This window comes from Schistocerca serialis, chromosome 5, assembly GCF_023864345.2.
Source record: "Schistocerca serialis cubense isolate TAMUIC-IGC-003099 chromosome 5, iqSchSeri2.2, whole genome shotgun sequence".
Taxonomy (NCBI): Eukaryota; Metazoa; Arthropoda; class Insecta; order Orthoptera; family Acrididae; genus Schistocerca; species Schistocerca serialis.
Window position 1 is genome coordinate 340,308,769 of NC_064642.1, and position 18,544 is coordinate 340,327,312.

At 45.5% G+C, this 18,544-nt stretch overlaps 1 protein-coding gene across 1 annotated transcript in view; it reads left to right on the forward strand.

Moving 5' to 3' along the window:
• The window catches only part of LOC126480962 (kalirin), a 1,643,174-nt gene that overhangs the window by 251,273 nt on the left and 1,373,357 nt on the right, over positions 1–18,544 (forward strand). The window contains exon 3 of the mRNA XM_050104391.1: positions 10,839–11,031. Within this exon, the coding sequence (XP_049960348.1) occupies positions 10,839–11,031 (193 nt within the window). The remainder of the gene's footprint in view (positions 1–10,838; positions 11,032–18,544) is intronic.

The window sequence follows — 18,544 nt, forward strand, 5'->3', positions numbered from 1 at the left end:
AGCCATCAAAGAAGCGGTTGTAACGGAGGTGCAGTCAAAACAGAGTTATCAAATGGTTCAAATGGCTCTGAGCCCTATGGGACTTAACATCTATGGTCATCAGTCCCCTAGAACTTAGAACTACTTAAACCTAACTAACCTAAGAACATCACACAACACCCAGTCATCACGAGGCAGAGAAAATCCCTGACCCCGCCGGGAATCGAACCCGGGCGCGGGAAGCGAGAACGCTACCGCACGACCACGAGCTGCGGACAGAGAGTTATCATTGCGTTCCTTTTGGCTGAAAATCAGAACAACGCAGATATTCATAGGCGCTTGCAGGTTGTCTACAGAGATCTGGCGGTGAACAAAATCAAGGGGACTCGTTGTCGAGGCGTCTGTCATCATGGCAATATAATAAAGAGGTTCATCAAGTGAGTATGACGGAGGGGTACTTCCGGCGAGGGTTGTACACTACGTTGCTATTTCGAGTGCGGACAAAGCTCCCGTCGGAGTGCGTTCGCGGTGAACAGCGGCAAATTCCGCAGCAGTCTCTGTAATGAAACACGTACGACGAGTGGCGCTCCAGTTACGAGACTCTGCTTCGGCGAATTCCTGCTTACTGTGCGTGCCACTCTCATGTCTGTCCAGTGCTAAACGTCGCATTAGCATAGCTGTTGCTCTTACTATGGAGATATCTGATTGAAAATTAATAAATGGACTAACGTTACACACGCAGTAATTTTGGTGACACTCGATGTGGATGTTCCAAATCTCCGCAGCGGTTAAAGCAAGTGTTTGCAGTGATGAAATTGCTATTGTGTGCTGAAAATGCAGTCATTTTACCGCTATTACGACACCGCTCACAAAGACGGTATGAAACACTTGTCCTCTCACCAGATTGCAACATTTCTGGAGTTGTGTGGAAAAGAGCGACTACGCCACCACAGAGCTCGCGTCTCCCATCGTACCCCCCTCAGATTTAGTGGTAAAACTGCTCAGTGGACAGCCCGTCAAAAATGAATATAGATCAAGCATGAAAACAGGAAGAAGGTGTACTGCACTGTGAAAAATAAAGCAAAATAGTAACAATAAACTGTCAGTATATCTTCTCCCGGTTTTGATGCTTGATCTTTGTTCAGTTTTTGACGGGCTGTCCACTGAGCCATCGAACCACTAAATCTGAGGAGGGCGCGATGGAGAGTTTCCCGTCTCACGCCAGCTGCCGATAGGTTTCCCGGTTTTGAGCGTCAACAACGGCCCTGGAAAACTGCTTAAGCTTTCAGGTATTTCAGACATCAACGACAAGGGCAGAATCCAAGCATTCTTATTGTTGACGTTCTCCCGCCACTAACAGCTCTCCTGGAATGTGCTGCTACCCGCCAGAATTTCTCGCAAGTTTATTTCCATCGTAAAAGTTGTTGAGAAAATCTCAAGCACTTTAGCCGGCCTGATAGTCCCCGACCGCAACTCTCTCTGTTTCTGCACTGCAGCATACTTTACGTGCATTGATAGAAAACCAAACCATCAGTTCGAGGCTTTACAGAGCACATTTCTGCCCGATGCTGCGCTTCTCGCGTCTCTCAAAAAAATGTTCAAATGTGTGTGAAATCTTATGGTACTTAACTGCTAAGGTCATCAGTCCCTAAGCTTACACACTACTTAACGTAAATCATCCTAAGGACAAACACACACACCCATGCCCGAGGCAGGATTCGAACCTCCGCCGGGACCAGCGCCTGAGACTGCTCGGCTAACCCCGAGCGGCATCTTGCGTCTCCAAAACGGCCAGCAGATCGATCCCACGTCACAATTACAGGGAAATAAACTCTGCCATAGTAAAACTCGGAAGCTGTTAATTTTCCTTCGAATCTTCCTCTCAACTTGCTCGAGAATAACATGTTACTAGATGAGTCGGCTGTAGTTCGTTGAGGGGTTTAAGACGAAGTGTTCTCGGTCTTAAGGTAACTTAAACCAACACCTAAAATGACCTTGTTCATTTTGCGTAAGTGTGTCTAAAACATATTTCTACACTTTCCGTTTCATCTCCTAATGCTGACTGGAGACACAATCACATAGCGTCTGATGATGTTTCAAATTTTAGGAGACGAAACATAAGGCCCAGAAATATGCCTTAGGATAGAGCAGACTACGGTCTAATGCCCGTGAAAAAAATTATCACCGAGGATTTTAATACCAGTCATGGAAGCCTACACTGTATGGACTGCGAAGATCGCCCTCCACGCTGAAAAATGGCTATTGTAATTAAAATTGTACAGTGCGATCGTTGACGGAAGTAAATTTTTTATGAGGTAAATCACTTCTGATAACCCTAACACAGACATATGTCGGTTTTATTGATGCACAGAAATTGTGTACCAACCATGCCATGTGCCGATTTCTCGTCCTCTGCGTTGTTCGCACTTTGGCATTTCTTCTGCCAACAAGAACTTTTGCCGTCTTGTGTCGTTACTCTCTAAGTCGCTGCCGTTCTACTGAGCAACGCCGCAGGGTGACTCTGTGTCATCTCGACCCCAGTAAGTGGCCTGATAGAAGGTGTCAGCAGAGGTGTTGTGTCCCTTGTAGCGGAGATTGGGGAAGAGACGCGTCAGCTTAGAGAAGACAGAGCCGCTGGCCCTGTGATCAGAGACAGGGAGTAATTGGGCGTGCTAAGCGGCCGGCGTGGCGTCTGATGCGGCCATTAGCCAAGGCGCCTGCACCGGTGGTCTGTTTGGCCGAGCCGTTCAATCGACTGCCGCCCGGGGCTGGAGCACGCCGGGCGCTGCCGGGAAACACGTGCCTAATGAAGGTACAGCCGTGCAGCCTCGCCTGTCCTGCGGGTGGACTAGATGCGCGGCGCCAATGTCTCTCTTGTTGAAGCCAATACCTGTCGTATTGCGGAAGCGTAACTACGAAAATCTGGCATATCTCTCTCTCTCTCTCTCTCTCTCTCTCTCTCTCTCTGTGTGTGTGTGTGTGTGTGTGTGTGTGTGTGTGTGTGTGTGTGTGTGTTTTCTCTACGGGCATTGAAATTAATAATAGAAAACTCCGTACCCAAAGACAGGAAAATTGCACAAGTTCACACCAATACCCAAGAAAGAAAATAGGAGTAACGCGCTAAATTTCAGACCCTTACCACTTCGTCGATTTGCAGTGGGATGTTGAAACATATTGTGCTCGAAAGTTATGAATCACCTGGAAGAAACCGATTTCTTGACAAATGATGATGATGATGATGAGCGTTTGGCGTCATTGGCCGGGAGGCCCCTCGCGGGGCAGGTCCGGCCGCCATATCGCAGGTCTTATTACATTCGGCGCCACATTGGGCGACCTGCACGCCGGATGGGGATGAAATGATGATGAACACAACACAACACCCAGTCCCTGAGCGGAGAAAATCTCCGACCCAGCCGGGAATCGAACCCGGGCCCAGAGGACGGCAATCCGTCACGCTGACCACTCAGCTACTGGGGCGGACTCTTGACAAATAGCAAACACGGATTTCGAAAATATGGTTCTTGTGAAACACAACTAGCTCTCTGTTCTCACGAAGTAATGACTACTATCGACAGAAGACCTTAAATCAATTCCATAGTTTTGGATTTCCCGAAGGTTTCGACCCCTTTCTCTACAAGCGATTTCTAATCAAACTGCGTGCCTATCGAGTGTCATCTCCGTTATGTGACTGGATACATGATTACCTCTCAGCATGGTAACAGTTCGCAATAGCTGGCGGAAAGTTTTGCAGTAAAACGAAATAATGTCTGGCGTTCCCCAAGGAAGTGTTATAGGCCCTCTGTTGTTCCTGATCTACATAAACGATTTAGAAGACAATCTGAGCAGCCCTCTTACATTGTTTGCAGATGATGGTCTCATTAATCGTCATGTAAAATCATCAGATGGTCAAAACAAATTGTAAAATGGTTTAGGCAAGCTATCTGTATGGTGTAAAAAGTGGCAGTTGACTGTAAATAATGGAAAACGTAAAGTCATTCACATGAGTACTAAAAGGAATCCGCTGAATTTCAGTTCAGAGATTAATCACACACACCTGAAGACTGTAAATTTATCTAATACTTAGGGCTTACAATTATTAATAACTTAAACTGGAACGATTAAGTAGATAATATCTCGGTGAAAGCAAACCAAAGGCTGCGATTTTTTTCCAGAATACTTAAAAAAAGTTACAGGTCTACTGAAGAGACTCCTTACACTACGCTTGTACGCCCTCTTTTGGGGTATTGCTGTACGGAGTGGGATCCGCATCAGAAAGGATCGGCGGAGGACACCAAATAAAGTTCGAGGAAGGGCAGCTCGTTTTGTATTATTGCGAAAAAAGGGAGGGACTGCTATGGATATGACACACGAGTTGGGGTGGCAGTTCATGTATCTAGTCCTAACGTGTTGCACGACATCGTCAAATTCAAGCAGATAATGACCTCAAGGTCGGAAACAGTTGCAGAGTAATAAAAATAAAAGTTTTTAAGCTTATGAGATTATAGTGTACAAAAACAAAGGGTCGATCCATCTTGGCTCCAGCAATGTTGTGTGTTTATTATGTAATAAGTCAAGTTACACTATAATTCGTATTCTACAATAAACTTACCTCAGATAACTGTGTTTCCGTAAATCACCACAGGCGTATGCTGTGATGTTCCCTCCTTCCCTCCCTCCCCCGCTCCCCGACTTCTCGAACTGAGCAAGTTCTGTGTATCTCGTCATGGTCTCGATCTCGATTGGACGATAAGCTGTAGGGTTCTTCTTTCTTCCTTCTTTCGTTCCAGTTACTGACTCGGTGTATCGTTTCACGCTTGGAAAAGATCAAAGAGCATACACTGATCAACCAGAACATTATGCCCATCGACCTACTATCGATAAAAACCCGTCCAGGAGACAGCAGCGTCACTTTGCGAGGAATGACTGCTGGTCACACACGTTCGGTGCGTATAGTATCAGTGAGCGTGCTGTCCGTGTATAGAATGCGGAAGACACGCGATCTTTCTGAGTTTGACGAAGCCAAGCCCGGAGGCTTGGCATGAACACTTCGAAAACTGCACGATTTGCCGGGTGTTCGAGGAGTACTGTGATGAGGTTTTCAACACTTGGCGAAACCTAGGTGAAGCCTCAGACAGACGTCGTGGGGTTAAGCGGCCATCCCTCATTACAAATGTCGGACATCGTAGACTGGGCAGACAGGACAGGCGGTGAATTGTGGTGGAACTAAGATCAGACTTTAATGCTGGGCAGAGCACAAGTGCGTCTTAAAAGGGCATGTGACCATAGACACTGGACGTTGGTGCAGCGGCAGACCTTTGCATGGTATGATGACTCCCGATACGTTCTTCATTATGCCGATGGGAGGACGCGAATCTGTCATCTTCCATGGGGAGAGCTCCTTGACACCTGTATCACCGGAGGGAGACAAGCTGGCAGCGGCTACATTATGCTCTGGGGAACATTCACTTGAGCATCCACGGGTCCAGTGAGCTCGTGCACGGGGCTGTGACGGCCAAGGAGCATTGTACACTGGTTGAAGACGACATATACCGTATTCATGACGGTCATGCTCCCGACGGTAGTGGTATTTTTCAGCAAGATGATGCGTCATGTCACAAAGCCATGATATTGATGGAGTGGTTCGAGGAACACAGTGGCGAGTTCCAATTGATGTGTTAGCCCCCCCCCCCCCCCCCCAACTCGCCAGATCTGAACCCGATCGAACACATCTGTGATGTGATTGAACTTGGCGTCAGAGCTCATCGCCCCCCTTCCTGGAATTTATGCGGATTGGGTGACTTGAGTGTGCAGATGTGTTGACAACTCCCTTCAGCGACCTACCAAGACCTTATTGCTTCCAAGCCACGGCGCGTCACCGCTGTTACCCTTGCCGAAGGTGGATGTACCGGCAGTTAGATGGGTGGTCATAATGCTCTGGCTGATCAGTGTACGGTCTGCATTAGATTGTGGTATTCAAGGCAACATTGTGACTGTCTTACTTGAGTGTAGTGATGCTTACGCGATGATGACAACAGTTCACTTAGCACCACATAATCGCAGCTACATTAAATGTACACAGCTTGCGTCAAACGTGGTGTGTTCCAGAAAATGAATCGCAGTATACTCATAGAAATAGACGAGTTCGCGGTACTCATTTTCCGTGCCGACATGTCTTCCGGCAGCTTAATTTAGTCGCTAGCTGTGCGCCCTCTTGTATAAAGATGTGGCACCGGAAGCGACACAAGAAACCTCACGTTTCTGTTTGTGTCCTCTAGCCGCTGACACTCCCAGAAGTTCAAACAAACTGGAGGAGCGGCGCGTATCGAGTAGGAGGAAGCGCATCCTGACACACTTAAAGCCGCTATATTCGGCGCCCAAAGGCGCGTCGCGACGGTCCACCAGCAGACGTCTGCAAGGAAGTTGCTCCGCGGGCGCGTAATCCGCGCGGCGCCGCCGCCGCCACCGCATCGTCACGTACAAGTCGCTAATGAAAAAACTTTTTATGCTCTGTTACGCTCTCTAAAGAGCACTGTTCACTAACTCGGAAATTTCCGTCCCGCCGCACTCTGGACCCGAAATGGACAGTCGCCTCTCTTGTGTCTATCTTCCCGTCTCCCTTATCAGAATACTGCGCACAATCTCCGTCCTCCACTTTAAAGTCATTTCTCGTTATGGGAGGAGTACTCGGCCGCACACTTCGATCTTGCGGTAATACCCATTTTTTAGCACATACGAGGGTAGTCTGGAAAGTTTCCGACCTAACAAAGAACTAAGACTTTTTTCTTCAGATTTACTTTTATTTTTCAGCTTAATCTCCTTGTAAATCTATACACTTCTCCCGACGGTGCACGCATATCCTTATGGTGGGACGTATGAGAAAATGCGCGCATACGTACACTGACGAGCCAAAACATTATGACCACTGCCCACTACGGGGTTGAATACTTCCTGCCGTCCACCATAGCCGAGCGGTTCTAGGCGCTCAGTCCGGAACCGCGCGACTGCAAAGGGCACTTGTGGCGCTGCGGCTAGAACCGAGAATATCTGAAACGACGAAGCTGGTCGCGTTGTGGCGTAATGCCGTCGTGACGACCTATGGAAACTGGTTGAAAGGTGGTGAAGTAACGAGTCATCCAGGATAGGCAGCGATCTGTGGCAGGTCTGACGACAGAGGACAATGCTGGTACAGGTACAAGTATTTCGGAGAACACCGTTCGAAGGCCATTGTTGAACATGGGGCTCCACATCACACGACCCGTACGTGTTCCTGTGTTGATTCAACGACATCGTCAGTTATGACTGCAGTGGGCACAGCATCTCTGACTTCTCACTATGGATCAGTAGAAACATATCGAATGAATCGTATTTATTGTTATACCATGTCGATGGTTGGGTCCTTACACGCCATCATCCAGGTGAATGGTTGCACGAAACATGCACCGCGCCACAGGTGCAGGCCGATGAGGGCAGAATTATGCTGTGGGGTACATTGAGTTGGGCTACCACGGGATCTGTGGTGACAATCGAAGGCATCGTGACGAAAGTGAACAATGTGAACATTATTGTGGATCACCTGCATCGCTTCATGCGTGAAGCATCATCCCCCTACGGAGATGACATCGTGCAGCAGGATAACTGTATGTGTTGCAATATCAGAATCGTACTACAGTGGTTTGAAGGTCATCGTAGTGAACTCACATTGATGTCTTGGCCAGCAAATATGCCTAATCTGTACACATTGGAACACATATCGGGTGCCAGCTGCGTGCCGGTAAACCACTACCCCGTAGTTTGCGGGAATTGCTTGATCTGTGCGAGGACGTCTGGAATCCTGTGCAAGGACTTGTAGAATCCATGGCAAGCAGAGTCTCTGTTGTACTGTGTTTGAAAAGTGGAACAATACGCTATTAAACAGGTGGTCATAATGTTTTGCCTCATCGGTGTATAAACTTTTACTCATCGAGAGATAATTGGACGAAACTTTGTACTTGTTGTCATTATGTTATTGGCTATAATATCGACATTTTCGGTGTGTTTTGTCAAGTAATTTGGTCAGGACGTTGCTGGATGCTTTTGGAACACATGACATCTCACAAGGAACATATTGTCAATGGTTACTTTACTTACCACTTTCAAAATGTCATTGGTTATTCTTAGTAATTAGATAAACAAGTCTGTGTACCACTTTCTTAATATTAGTCTTAGAACTGTCGCAACAATTACTTAAATTTACGTGTATGGTACGTAGCAATTGTATTTCACAAAAATTTATAGAATTTGACAGTAATGCACATTGAAAAATTTTGTACTACAGGAAGTTGTGATATAGTATGTACAAAGTCTGTGGCATGTTTCACCTTTTTATCTGCAATGCTTCAGCAGAAGATGATCGTTACACCGTGAAAAATGAAAGTTGTGGAAAATGCAGAAAAAAGATTTTCTTAGCATTTATACCAGAGCCGGCCGCTGTGGCCGAGCAATTCTAGGCGCTTCAGTCCGGAACCGCACTGCTGCTGCGGTGGAAGGTTAGAATTCTCCCTCGGGCATGGATGTGTGTGATGTCCTTAGGTTAGTTAGGTTTAAGTAGTTCTAAGTCTAGGGAACTGATGCCCTCAGATGTTAAGTCCCATAGTGCTTAGAGCTGTTTGAACCATTTATGCTAGAAACAGGTACTTAATTTTGCTATTCCCACACATTTGTCTTTTTTTGGTCCTCATGTAGCCCTTTTTTCTAGTCTGGTCCTTCTGGCATGCCGTTTTAGCAATATCCTTCACTGCAATCTCAGAACCAGCAAGCAATACGCACATCATCAGTCTTCTTTAATAAGTTTACAGTTGAGCAACGTATAGCAAATCCTCTTCGGGCGTCTCTTTTAAACGAGATTATTAAAGTTTTCGTTCGGGTTTTGTGTTACACAGTGTGTACATTTCTTTAATAAATCATAATTAATCGCCTTTCGTACTCCATAGATGTCCTCTCTGATACCAGAAAATAATAAAATATCGTAAACAAGGACAGTGTCGTGTAGAAAATGGGGCGTGGTACTGTGCATTGGTTGAAACAAGATGGTTTTTACGTCGTACGTAGCACGAAATAAACTCTGAAAATTGCAGACAATACTTTTAACATGCTACAGAACTATCTGGGGTAGAAAAAAAAATTCAACATTTTTGACCAATTTTACATACATCCCCCCATAACCGTCAAAATAACAGTTAGTGTGTTTCTCTGAAAAATTTTTGTCCTCCGATCTCGGAGCCGGCCGGTGTGGCCGTGCGGTTCTCAGCGCGTCAGTTTGGAACCGCGTGACCGCTACGGTCGCAGGTTCGAATCCTGCCTCGGGCATGGATATGTGTGATGTCCTTAGGTTAGTTAGGTTTAAGTAGTTCTAAGTTCTAGGGGACTGATGACCTCAGTAGTTAAGTCCCATAGTGCTCAGAGCCAGAGCCGATCTCGGCTTTTAATCAAGGGAACAACAACAACAACAACAACAACAAGACTCTTGGGGCTAGATCTGGCAACTGAGGAGGGAGCTCAAACAGTTAAAACCGCAATTCGTGGATTTTCATCATGGCAACCGCTGAGGTAAAGATCGGTGCAAAGTGAGAAATCGTGGCACCTAGGTTACGGTCAGCTTTCTCATTCCTAAATTTTCAAGCATCATGTGACAAACATATTCTTTGGATGTGCTCATAGCCTCCGCTCTCTCTGTCACCTTAATCTGACTGTTCGGTAGCACCAGTTGGTGAATTTCTGCGCTGTTGTCGTCAGTGGTTGCAGTTTTTGGCTGTTCCGAACACTTATTGTCATCCAAACTGGTGCGGTCACGTTTAAATCCAGCTGCCCCAAATTTCACTGTAGTAAATGATAGTGCAGAGTCCCAGTACGCATGTCCAACTTGTGTCCACTTTGCATAGGAGTATTGCCTTTCAGAAAACAAACATCTAATGACAACTCGATACTCGATTTTGTCCATTTTCATAAAATCACTCGCATCGACTCACTGAAACGACTGTAAAACAACAACTGCGCATTCAAAATAGCTGAAATTTTAGTTAGTGGCTTGCTACACATGCACAAACAAATCCCCCAACTATTGTTGACATGCGCTGCTATCCTCATATTGAGGTCGGAAACTTTTCCGACTATCCTCATATTTTAATGTTAGGCCTATCGCAAACGGTATTCGGAATGGTTGTTGTTCAAGTCACCGTTCGGGTATTCCATTGTAAGCTTTTCCGTGTTTTCCTCAATCAAATGGCTCTGAGCACTATGGGACTTAACATCTACGATCATCAGTCCCCTAAAACTTAGAACTACTTAAACCTAACTAACCTAAGGACAGCACACAACACCCAGTCATCACGAGGCAGAGAAATTTCCTCAATCGCTTAAGGTAAATTTCGGGATGGTACCTTTGAAAGGGCACTAGCGATTTCCTTCACTATACTTCGCTAATCCGAGCTTGTCATGCGTCTCTAATGACCCCCTCGCCCAAGGTAGATTTAAACCTAATCTTCCTTCCTCCCTCCCTCCCTCCATTCCTTCCTGATGAATTGTGAATCTGTGGCAGTGAAGTGGGTAGAAAGTCACATAAAAACGAAATGTAATCGAAAGGTAAGAGACGATTAGACGTGGGCATAATACAAACTGTGTCAATAGCCTAGTGTTCACATTTTTCAAATACACAAAATATCAGTCATTCGCCTCTTGACAGACAGTGAATAAACTCACTCTCAGAATGCTGCAACTTTTGTTTTACTAGGAGACAGACCCCGTTAATCATTTGCAGAGTTTTTTATTTGTCGTAAGTCGGTGTTTACGCTTAGTACAGTGCGATTGTTGCGGGCGTGTTGCAGCGAGGAGGTGCGCGAGCAGGGCTTCACGGTGGTGATCGACATGCGCGGCGCCACCTGGAGCACGGTGAAGCCCATCCTGAAGGTGCTGCAGGAGCACTTCCCCGGCTCCGTACACCTCGCCTGCATCATCAAGCCCGACAACTTCTGGCAGAAGCAGCGCACGTCCCTCGCCAGCCACAAGTACAAGTTCGAGGTGAGTACAACTTCAGCCCGGCCGTCTGACACACAGAGGAGTTACGGATTAGCAGTGTAGTACGTTCCGAGCGCTGGCGTGGCAGCCTGTCGTCGGGACACTTGTGTAAAACAGCAGCGAAGGCGGTCTTGAAGAGACCTAACACATTCGAAAGTTCCTAATATCAAAGACAAGTGCATGGGCTTCGAATTCTAGTTCTTTACAGTTAACTAGTTTCTTGTGTGCGGCTTCTCCCTCGAACGCATATATAATCAGGGTGTTAGAAAAAAAGTGTCCAATATTCAGAGAGGTAGTAGTACTCACAAAAAAGAAAGAAAATCCAGTAAACATGGGTTCTAAAATGCATACCTCTATAGAATAGATGTGTTTCACAGTATCGAAGAGGAATTCAGCAGAATTGTTCCATAGAATAGATGTGTTTCACAGTATCGAAGAGGAACAAGTGTCCATAGTTCTTAGGTATGCATTTTAGAGCCCTTGTTTACTGGAAATGTTTTTACTTGTTTTGGTCCACACTACGTCCTCTCAAAAGATGAAAAGCGAAGAGCTTGCAGTAGAAAAGATCTCTTTCATAGTATCGAAGATGAACAAGTGCCCATAGCTCTTACGGTACGCACTTTAGAGCCCTTGTTTACTGGAATTTCTTTTTTGTTTTGGTTAGTACTACCATCTCTCAAAATATTGGACACTTATTTAAACACCGTAGTTATAATCATCCGCATCTCTAGCGAATTTCCCCTACAGTTTCATCTGAATTCTGAAGAAACATGCAATTCTCCGGTAGGCTCTAAATGATTGTCGTTTCCAGGAAAACAACTGTTGCTGGGAAGAGTCTAAATCTCTACTGTTTTACACCATGTATCTGTGGTATTGAACCGTGTGGCATGATCTTTGTTCCCGGAACACACTGGCAAAATTATTGGCTCGCTGCAGCGGTCATTGTCACGAAGTGGTTAATGCGTAATGCTGTTAATAACAAAAATAAGAGAGATTGCGGTTCATACATTTAAAGTATCTCAAGTCAACTCATAGCGGGAAAGAAATACCAACAGGTTGGTTTCGCACGTTTCTGCATGTCACTCCTTCTCGTCGTCACTTCCACAGCTGGCGGTCGATGGGGTATCTTACGCCCGAAATATTTTTACGCACATGATGAGTCGTGTATATAGCAAATCTCCTTTAAATTGGCCACAGGCATTCCTGAGGTATGCTCTTATGTCACGCCTTTCGACCCTGAACCAACAACCGTAATGGAGCTAGGAATGTCTTACTGTCACAGCACATTTTTCCAGACGGCAAGCGATACGTGTGCAAATTTTGGTAGAAATTCCTACCGGAGTTACAGAGATACGCTGCTGTGTCACCGTATTTTCACTCTCGCACATAAAACCGCAATTGTACGGATGAAACTTCATCATGACTATCACCAGTAAGTCTAGCGACTCCGAAAACTATGAATTTTATACTGATTTAGGTCGTTATCGAATATTTTTGCGTACCACGTCTTCTCATTCACAGCCCTACCCGGAGGTATGGTTGGGGTATATTACCATTTACCTCCTCAATATTTTTATACAAAGAACTATACAAATGATGAGTCTTGTTTGTACAGAATATGACTGAAATTGCTGCAGACCTCCCTGTGGTAAGCTTTTATTTCATCCCCCTTTTCACCTCCACTCCTACTCTCTTACCCCCAGAGAAACAACTCACCGAAGTTTCATCGTAATCGGATGAAATGGCAAAGAAGACGAAGAGACAAATACTCCTTTTTAAGTAATAGATTGGTAATTTAGTGTTTCTGGGTACAAGAAATTCAGTGGAATCATTCCAGTAATACAGTTACTGCGATATAGTCGTTTCTCTTGAGAAATGGCTATTTGTGCCAGATCAAATTTGAACTTGGAGCTCCTACTTTCCGTCTGCAATCCAATTAGGCTTCAGGTCTAATTAGTAAGGTTTCAGTGTGTCTGATTTTTCACTGCTCTTCAATCGAATTGCTGGAGCGTGCCGTGCCGCTCAGCACGGCTGCGGTGGCGAGGCGGCTGAAGAACAGTGCTTGTGTGGCGTCACGGATCTCGTGGACTTAACTGCATATCGCTGGCGATTTCAACCTGTTTAGGTCACGCGCAGAAAGCAAAGACTGATGTAGTACAATGCGAGACTATGAGGGAAAGGGACCAGCTCTACTTTTGTTACCAGGTAAAGTGGGACAGCGTTGTGACGATCCCAGTGTTGAGTTTACTTTTATAAAGATATCTAAATTGTGCGAAGGGAGGATGAAAAACTGCTGGTGTTAGTGCATATAACTAATTAAATATTTAATATCTGTGTAACTTTTGGAGGCGACCTGTTGAAACGTTCTTTTCGTCACTCCTCGAGGCTTGAATGGCGTGTGGAGAAGTCGCTCTCGCGGCCACGACCAGTATCTTCGCGCTCTTCGTGACGTGCGGTGCTAGAGACGAAGTACGCCAAGTACTGCTCCGCTGATTTGGTCAGAAACGTTTATCGGCGGACCAGTGTTACTTTCTGCGCTGCTACGCTTATATCAGCAGTCTAATTCCTGTAGCTGTGTATCTGCTCTCGGGAAGACCTCGTGACCCGACCGCTTCCAGTTCATACATCGCCTCCTGCTGGCGCCTAGCAGCTACTGCAGACGATCTCCAAAAAAGACAGAACAAGAATACAATGAAAATTAACTAGGTCAAAAGTCACAGAGAAACATCGAGACAAACTATTGGGGTTTTTGTGTGGCTTTTGACCTATAGAAACAACCTCCAGCTACCTGCTGGATCCGCAGTCTGATGTAAGAATACTGCCCACCGAACACGTCTGCTCTTACAAAATCGTTTTACTTGCCTGGGCAACTGAAAATGACTCACTTACAATTCTATGCCCATTTAAGGGAACGCACTTGCGAACATTTTTTAGCTCTCCGTATGGAAAACATGCGACGACGGCCTTGCCACAGTGGTAACACCGGTTCCCGTCAAATCACCGAAGTTAAGCGCTATCGGGCTTGGGTAACGCTTGGATGGGTCACTGTCCGGATCTGCTGAGTACTGTTGGCAATCGAGGTATACTCAGCCCTTGTGAGGCCAATTGAGCAGTTACTTGATTGAGAGGTAGCGGCAGCTGTCACTGACAACGGCCAGGAGAGCGGTGTGCTGACCACATGCCCTTCCATATCGGCATCCTGTGACGCCTACGGGCTGAGGATGACACGGCCATCGGTCGTGTACCGTTGGGCTTCAAGGTGTGTCATTTTTTTTTTTTTTTTTACACAAAACGTAACTGTATGGATCCTGAAGGATTACAGTCTCTCAAAATCAGAAATGTTACATAATTTTAAATAATCACTTCTGCCTCCTACCCTAGCGAGGGTTGCTCGCCGACCTCGATTTCGATATCTCCAAAACCGCTCCACGAAATTATTCAACATTTAGCCCTTCAGCCAACCTCAGCAACAAAATTCAGGCATTTGTGTTGCCCGTTCCCTACTCCTGCTGGTAGCATTTACTGTAAGTTGGTGCCTTCTGCCAGGACCTTTAGAAGTTTATTGCTATCATGTGCCGCAAAGCACTGCCTTTTGTAAGTTAATCCCGTTTGAAATCGACCTAGTCGGCCAAGACTGCAGGCCCTTTAGGAGATTTAGGGAAACACTAGCCAGTCAGCTTACAAAAAAAACCGGTGGCCCGGATGCAGAAAAACAGCTTTAGTGTCCACAGCAGTGTGAGACACACACGAAGCGGCAGAGTGATGATAGGCGTGCGCATGTAACTTGACGCGCGCAGGTTTTGTCGAGAAGGGAGAGCGAGGCTGGTGGGCTGACAGCCTCAACGAGTGATGATATTTACGGCGGTCGTCTTCGCTCGTTGTGATGTCCGCCCCCAGATAAAGACGGCAACCGTTTCCCGCCAGAGCACGCATCCCAGACAGTCCGACGGCTGTCTGCTGGCCGCCCTACATACAACGACGACTGCTGTTCCCCACCATCAGATAACGGGGTCATAACTCCCGTCTCAGTCCCATCTGCGTACAGCCAGCTAACCGCTCGCACTTGCTCCTCCTAATCTACCGTATTCGGGTTGCATAACGGTTAGTGGCTGCGCTTATCAAATGTGTGCCGTGCATGGTGCATAAAGTTGCTCCTTCATACTGCCTATCTTAAACTAGAGTACTCAGTGTTCACATAAACTTTTTACCCAGTTTGTTTGAAAATCTAGTCGTAAAACCATTGGAGACGATTAATTTCGTAAGTCGTTCTTGGGACGGTATTGTCAATAGAATACCGAGATAGAAAGATGATAGGTAGTGGTAAAGTTGAATTAATTATCGGAAAAGCGTAGTTGCATAATTAATTTTTTTTTATTGGCAGGTACAGCCGTGGACAAAACGAGCGACACCCCTCGCCTTTTCGTTATACTGATCCGCACAGCTTTAAAGCCTGCTACACAGCATAACAGGCAAGGCGACGACGTGCTACCAACATACTATGCACAGGTGTGAAATTGACCAACTATCCGAACTTTGTTAGACTGTTTTCAATCATGTGTAAGACTATATTAATGGTGATTAGTGTGTTAAACACAACATGTAAATATAAGATATAAATGAAAGAAGAAACGCCAATTAGTATGAACTGTACTAATAAAGAAGAATTTCAGCTTATCGAGATAACATAACTGTTTAAGTAAGACAAAGTACCCCAGATCATTACGGATTAGCAAAATACGAGGGCAGTTCAATAAGTAATGCAACACATTTTTTTTCTCGGCCAATTTTGGTTGAAAAAACCGGAAATTTCTTGTGGAATATTTTCAAACATTCCCGCTTCGTCTCGTATAGTTTCATTGACTTCCGACAGGTGGCAGCGCTGTACGGAGCTGTTAAAATGGCGTCTGTAACGGATGTGCGTTGCAAACAACGGGCAGTGATCGAGTTTCTTTTGGCGGAAAACCAGGGCAACTCAGATATTCATAGGCGCTTGCAGAATGTCTACGGTGATCTGGCAGTGGACAAAAGCACGGTGAGTCGTTGGGCAAAGCGTGTGTCATCATCGCCGCAAGGTCAAGCAAGACTGTCTGATCTCCCGCGTGCGGGCCGGCCGTGCACAGCTGTGACTCCTGCAATGGCGGAGCGTGCGATCACACTCGTTCGAGATGATCGACGGATCACCATCAAACAACTCAGTGCTCAACTTGACATATCTGTTGATAGTGCTGTCAGAATTGTTCACTAGTTGGGATATTCAAAGGTTTGTTCCCGCTGGGTCCCTCGTTGTCTAACCGAACACCATAAAGAGCAAAGGAGAACTATCTGTGCGGAATTGCTTGCTCGTCATGTGGCTGAGGGTGACAATTTCTTGTCAAAGATTGTTACAGGCGATGAAACATGGGTTCATCACTTCGAACCTGAAACAAAACGGCAATCAATGGAGTGGCGCCACACCCACTCCCCTACCAAGAAAAAGTTTAAAGCCATACCCTCAGCCGGTAAAGTCATGGTTACAGTCTTCTGGGACGCTGAAGGGGTTATTCTGTTCGATGTCCTTCCCCATGGTCAAACGATCAACTCTGAAGTGTATTGTGCTACTCTTCAGAAATTGAAGAAACGACTTCAGCGTGTTCGTAGGCACAAAAATCTGAACGAACTTCTCCTTCTTCATGACAACGCAAGACCTCACACAAGTCTTCGCACCCGAGAGGAGCTCACAAAACTTCAGTGGACTGTTCTTCCTCATGCACCCTACAGCCCCGATCTCGCACCGTCGGATTTCCATATGTTTCGCCCAATGAAGGACGCAATCCGTGGGAGGCACTACGCGGATGATGAAGAAGTTATTCATGCAGTACGACGTTGGCTCCGACATCGACCAGTGGAATGGTACCGTGCAGGCATACAGGCCCTCATTTCAAGGTGGCGTAAGGCCATAGCATTGAATGGAGATTACATTGAAAAATAGTGTTGTGTAGCTAAAAGATTGGGGAATAACCTGGTGTATTTCAATGCTGAATAAAACAACCCCTGTTTCAGAAAAAAAATGTGTTGCATTACTTATTGAACTGCCCTCGTATTATGCGCATTCGGCCGCGAAACGGTCTGTGTCAAAGTTCAGATCAGTCATACTGGATTACCGTTGCTGACCTACCATGAAAGTGTGCAAATTTAGCAATGCGTGAAGATTCATAAAGAAATTCAGTTAAAAATCATTCAGTGCCACACGTAAGTGACTTCAATTTTTGACAGAAGCGGAAAAGTAGGCAGTAACAAGTATGAAGTTCTACAATATTTTCATATTTACATCCACAGGGCGCCGGTACACAATAAAGATAGCAATAAAACGTATTGGGGACGCGAGAATTTCTTAAAATTGCTTTACTGATAGTCTATCTGCTTCCATCGAGATTAGAACGGAAAACAAACCAGACCTCCCTTGCAGTAGCAAACACCTTTCACTACGCTAGCAGACAACCCAGGCAAACAGCCCTCTATTACTACCCCAGGCATGAATAAGCCGGCAATTTCGCAATGAAAATGGCAAAATTATCTGCAGTTTCTGTTGCATAGAGTTTTATGGTCTCAAAATTATGAATTTTTTTACCTTTATGTCGCTGCTTATGTGATAATTATTCTGGATGTTTATCGAAATAACAAAATACTGTTATTAGCGAGTAAATTCAGTAGGATGATTCTGCACCAATCCAGGAAATAAAGGGCTACATAGCTGCCAAAAGTATTCTACAATGTTTCGAATTCTCCATTAGACTCGCCACAGCCAGAGAACGTTCATTAACCGAAGTGTTTCTTAAGCTAGCTAGCAATGGAAATGCCCGCATTTCTAAAACTCGGTGACATTAATACTGGGATCTGAATTACCACGTGCGTAGGCAAATAGATTTTATTTTCATTCCTGTAAACGTGATTTGGATCGAAAGCGTAGCTAGTTCGGATAGTTTGTCAATTTCACACCTGTGCATAGTATGTTGGTAGCACGTCGTCGCCTTGCCTGTTATGCTGTGTAGCAGACTTTAAAGCTGTGCGGATCAGTATAACGAAAAGGCGAGGGGTCTCGCTCGTTTTGTCCATGACTGTACATGTCGTTTGTCTTTGAACACATTGAAATTCTAGCGGGGGCACTGCTGCATGCGGTTGATAAAGTAGAGATGGGTTCAACATTTTGTTGTGGGTCCTGTAGTGGCATGTTAAGATACTGTGGCGCTGGAATTTCAGTGTGTGCCAGGACTACACGGATATACCTGCAGATAACCAAACAATAAATTTCGCATCTATATTTTTTGAGATTTTTTTTTTAAATTCCCTTATCAGAAACATACATGTAATGCACAGTTACGACTGTATTACTTTTTACCAAATCTTGGCCACTTCCAAAGCATTTTTCTGTTCCTTGATTAAGTTCATCTTTTGTGGAAGAGGCTGGACACTGTCTGCACTGAGGCATATGATGAAGTGTGGTCTTCACCACAGTCACATTGGATATCGTCTAGATCAA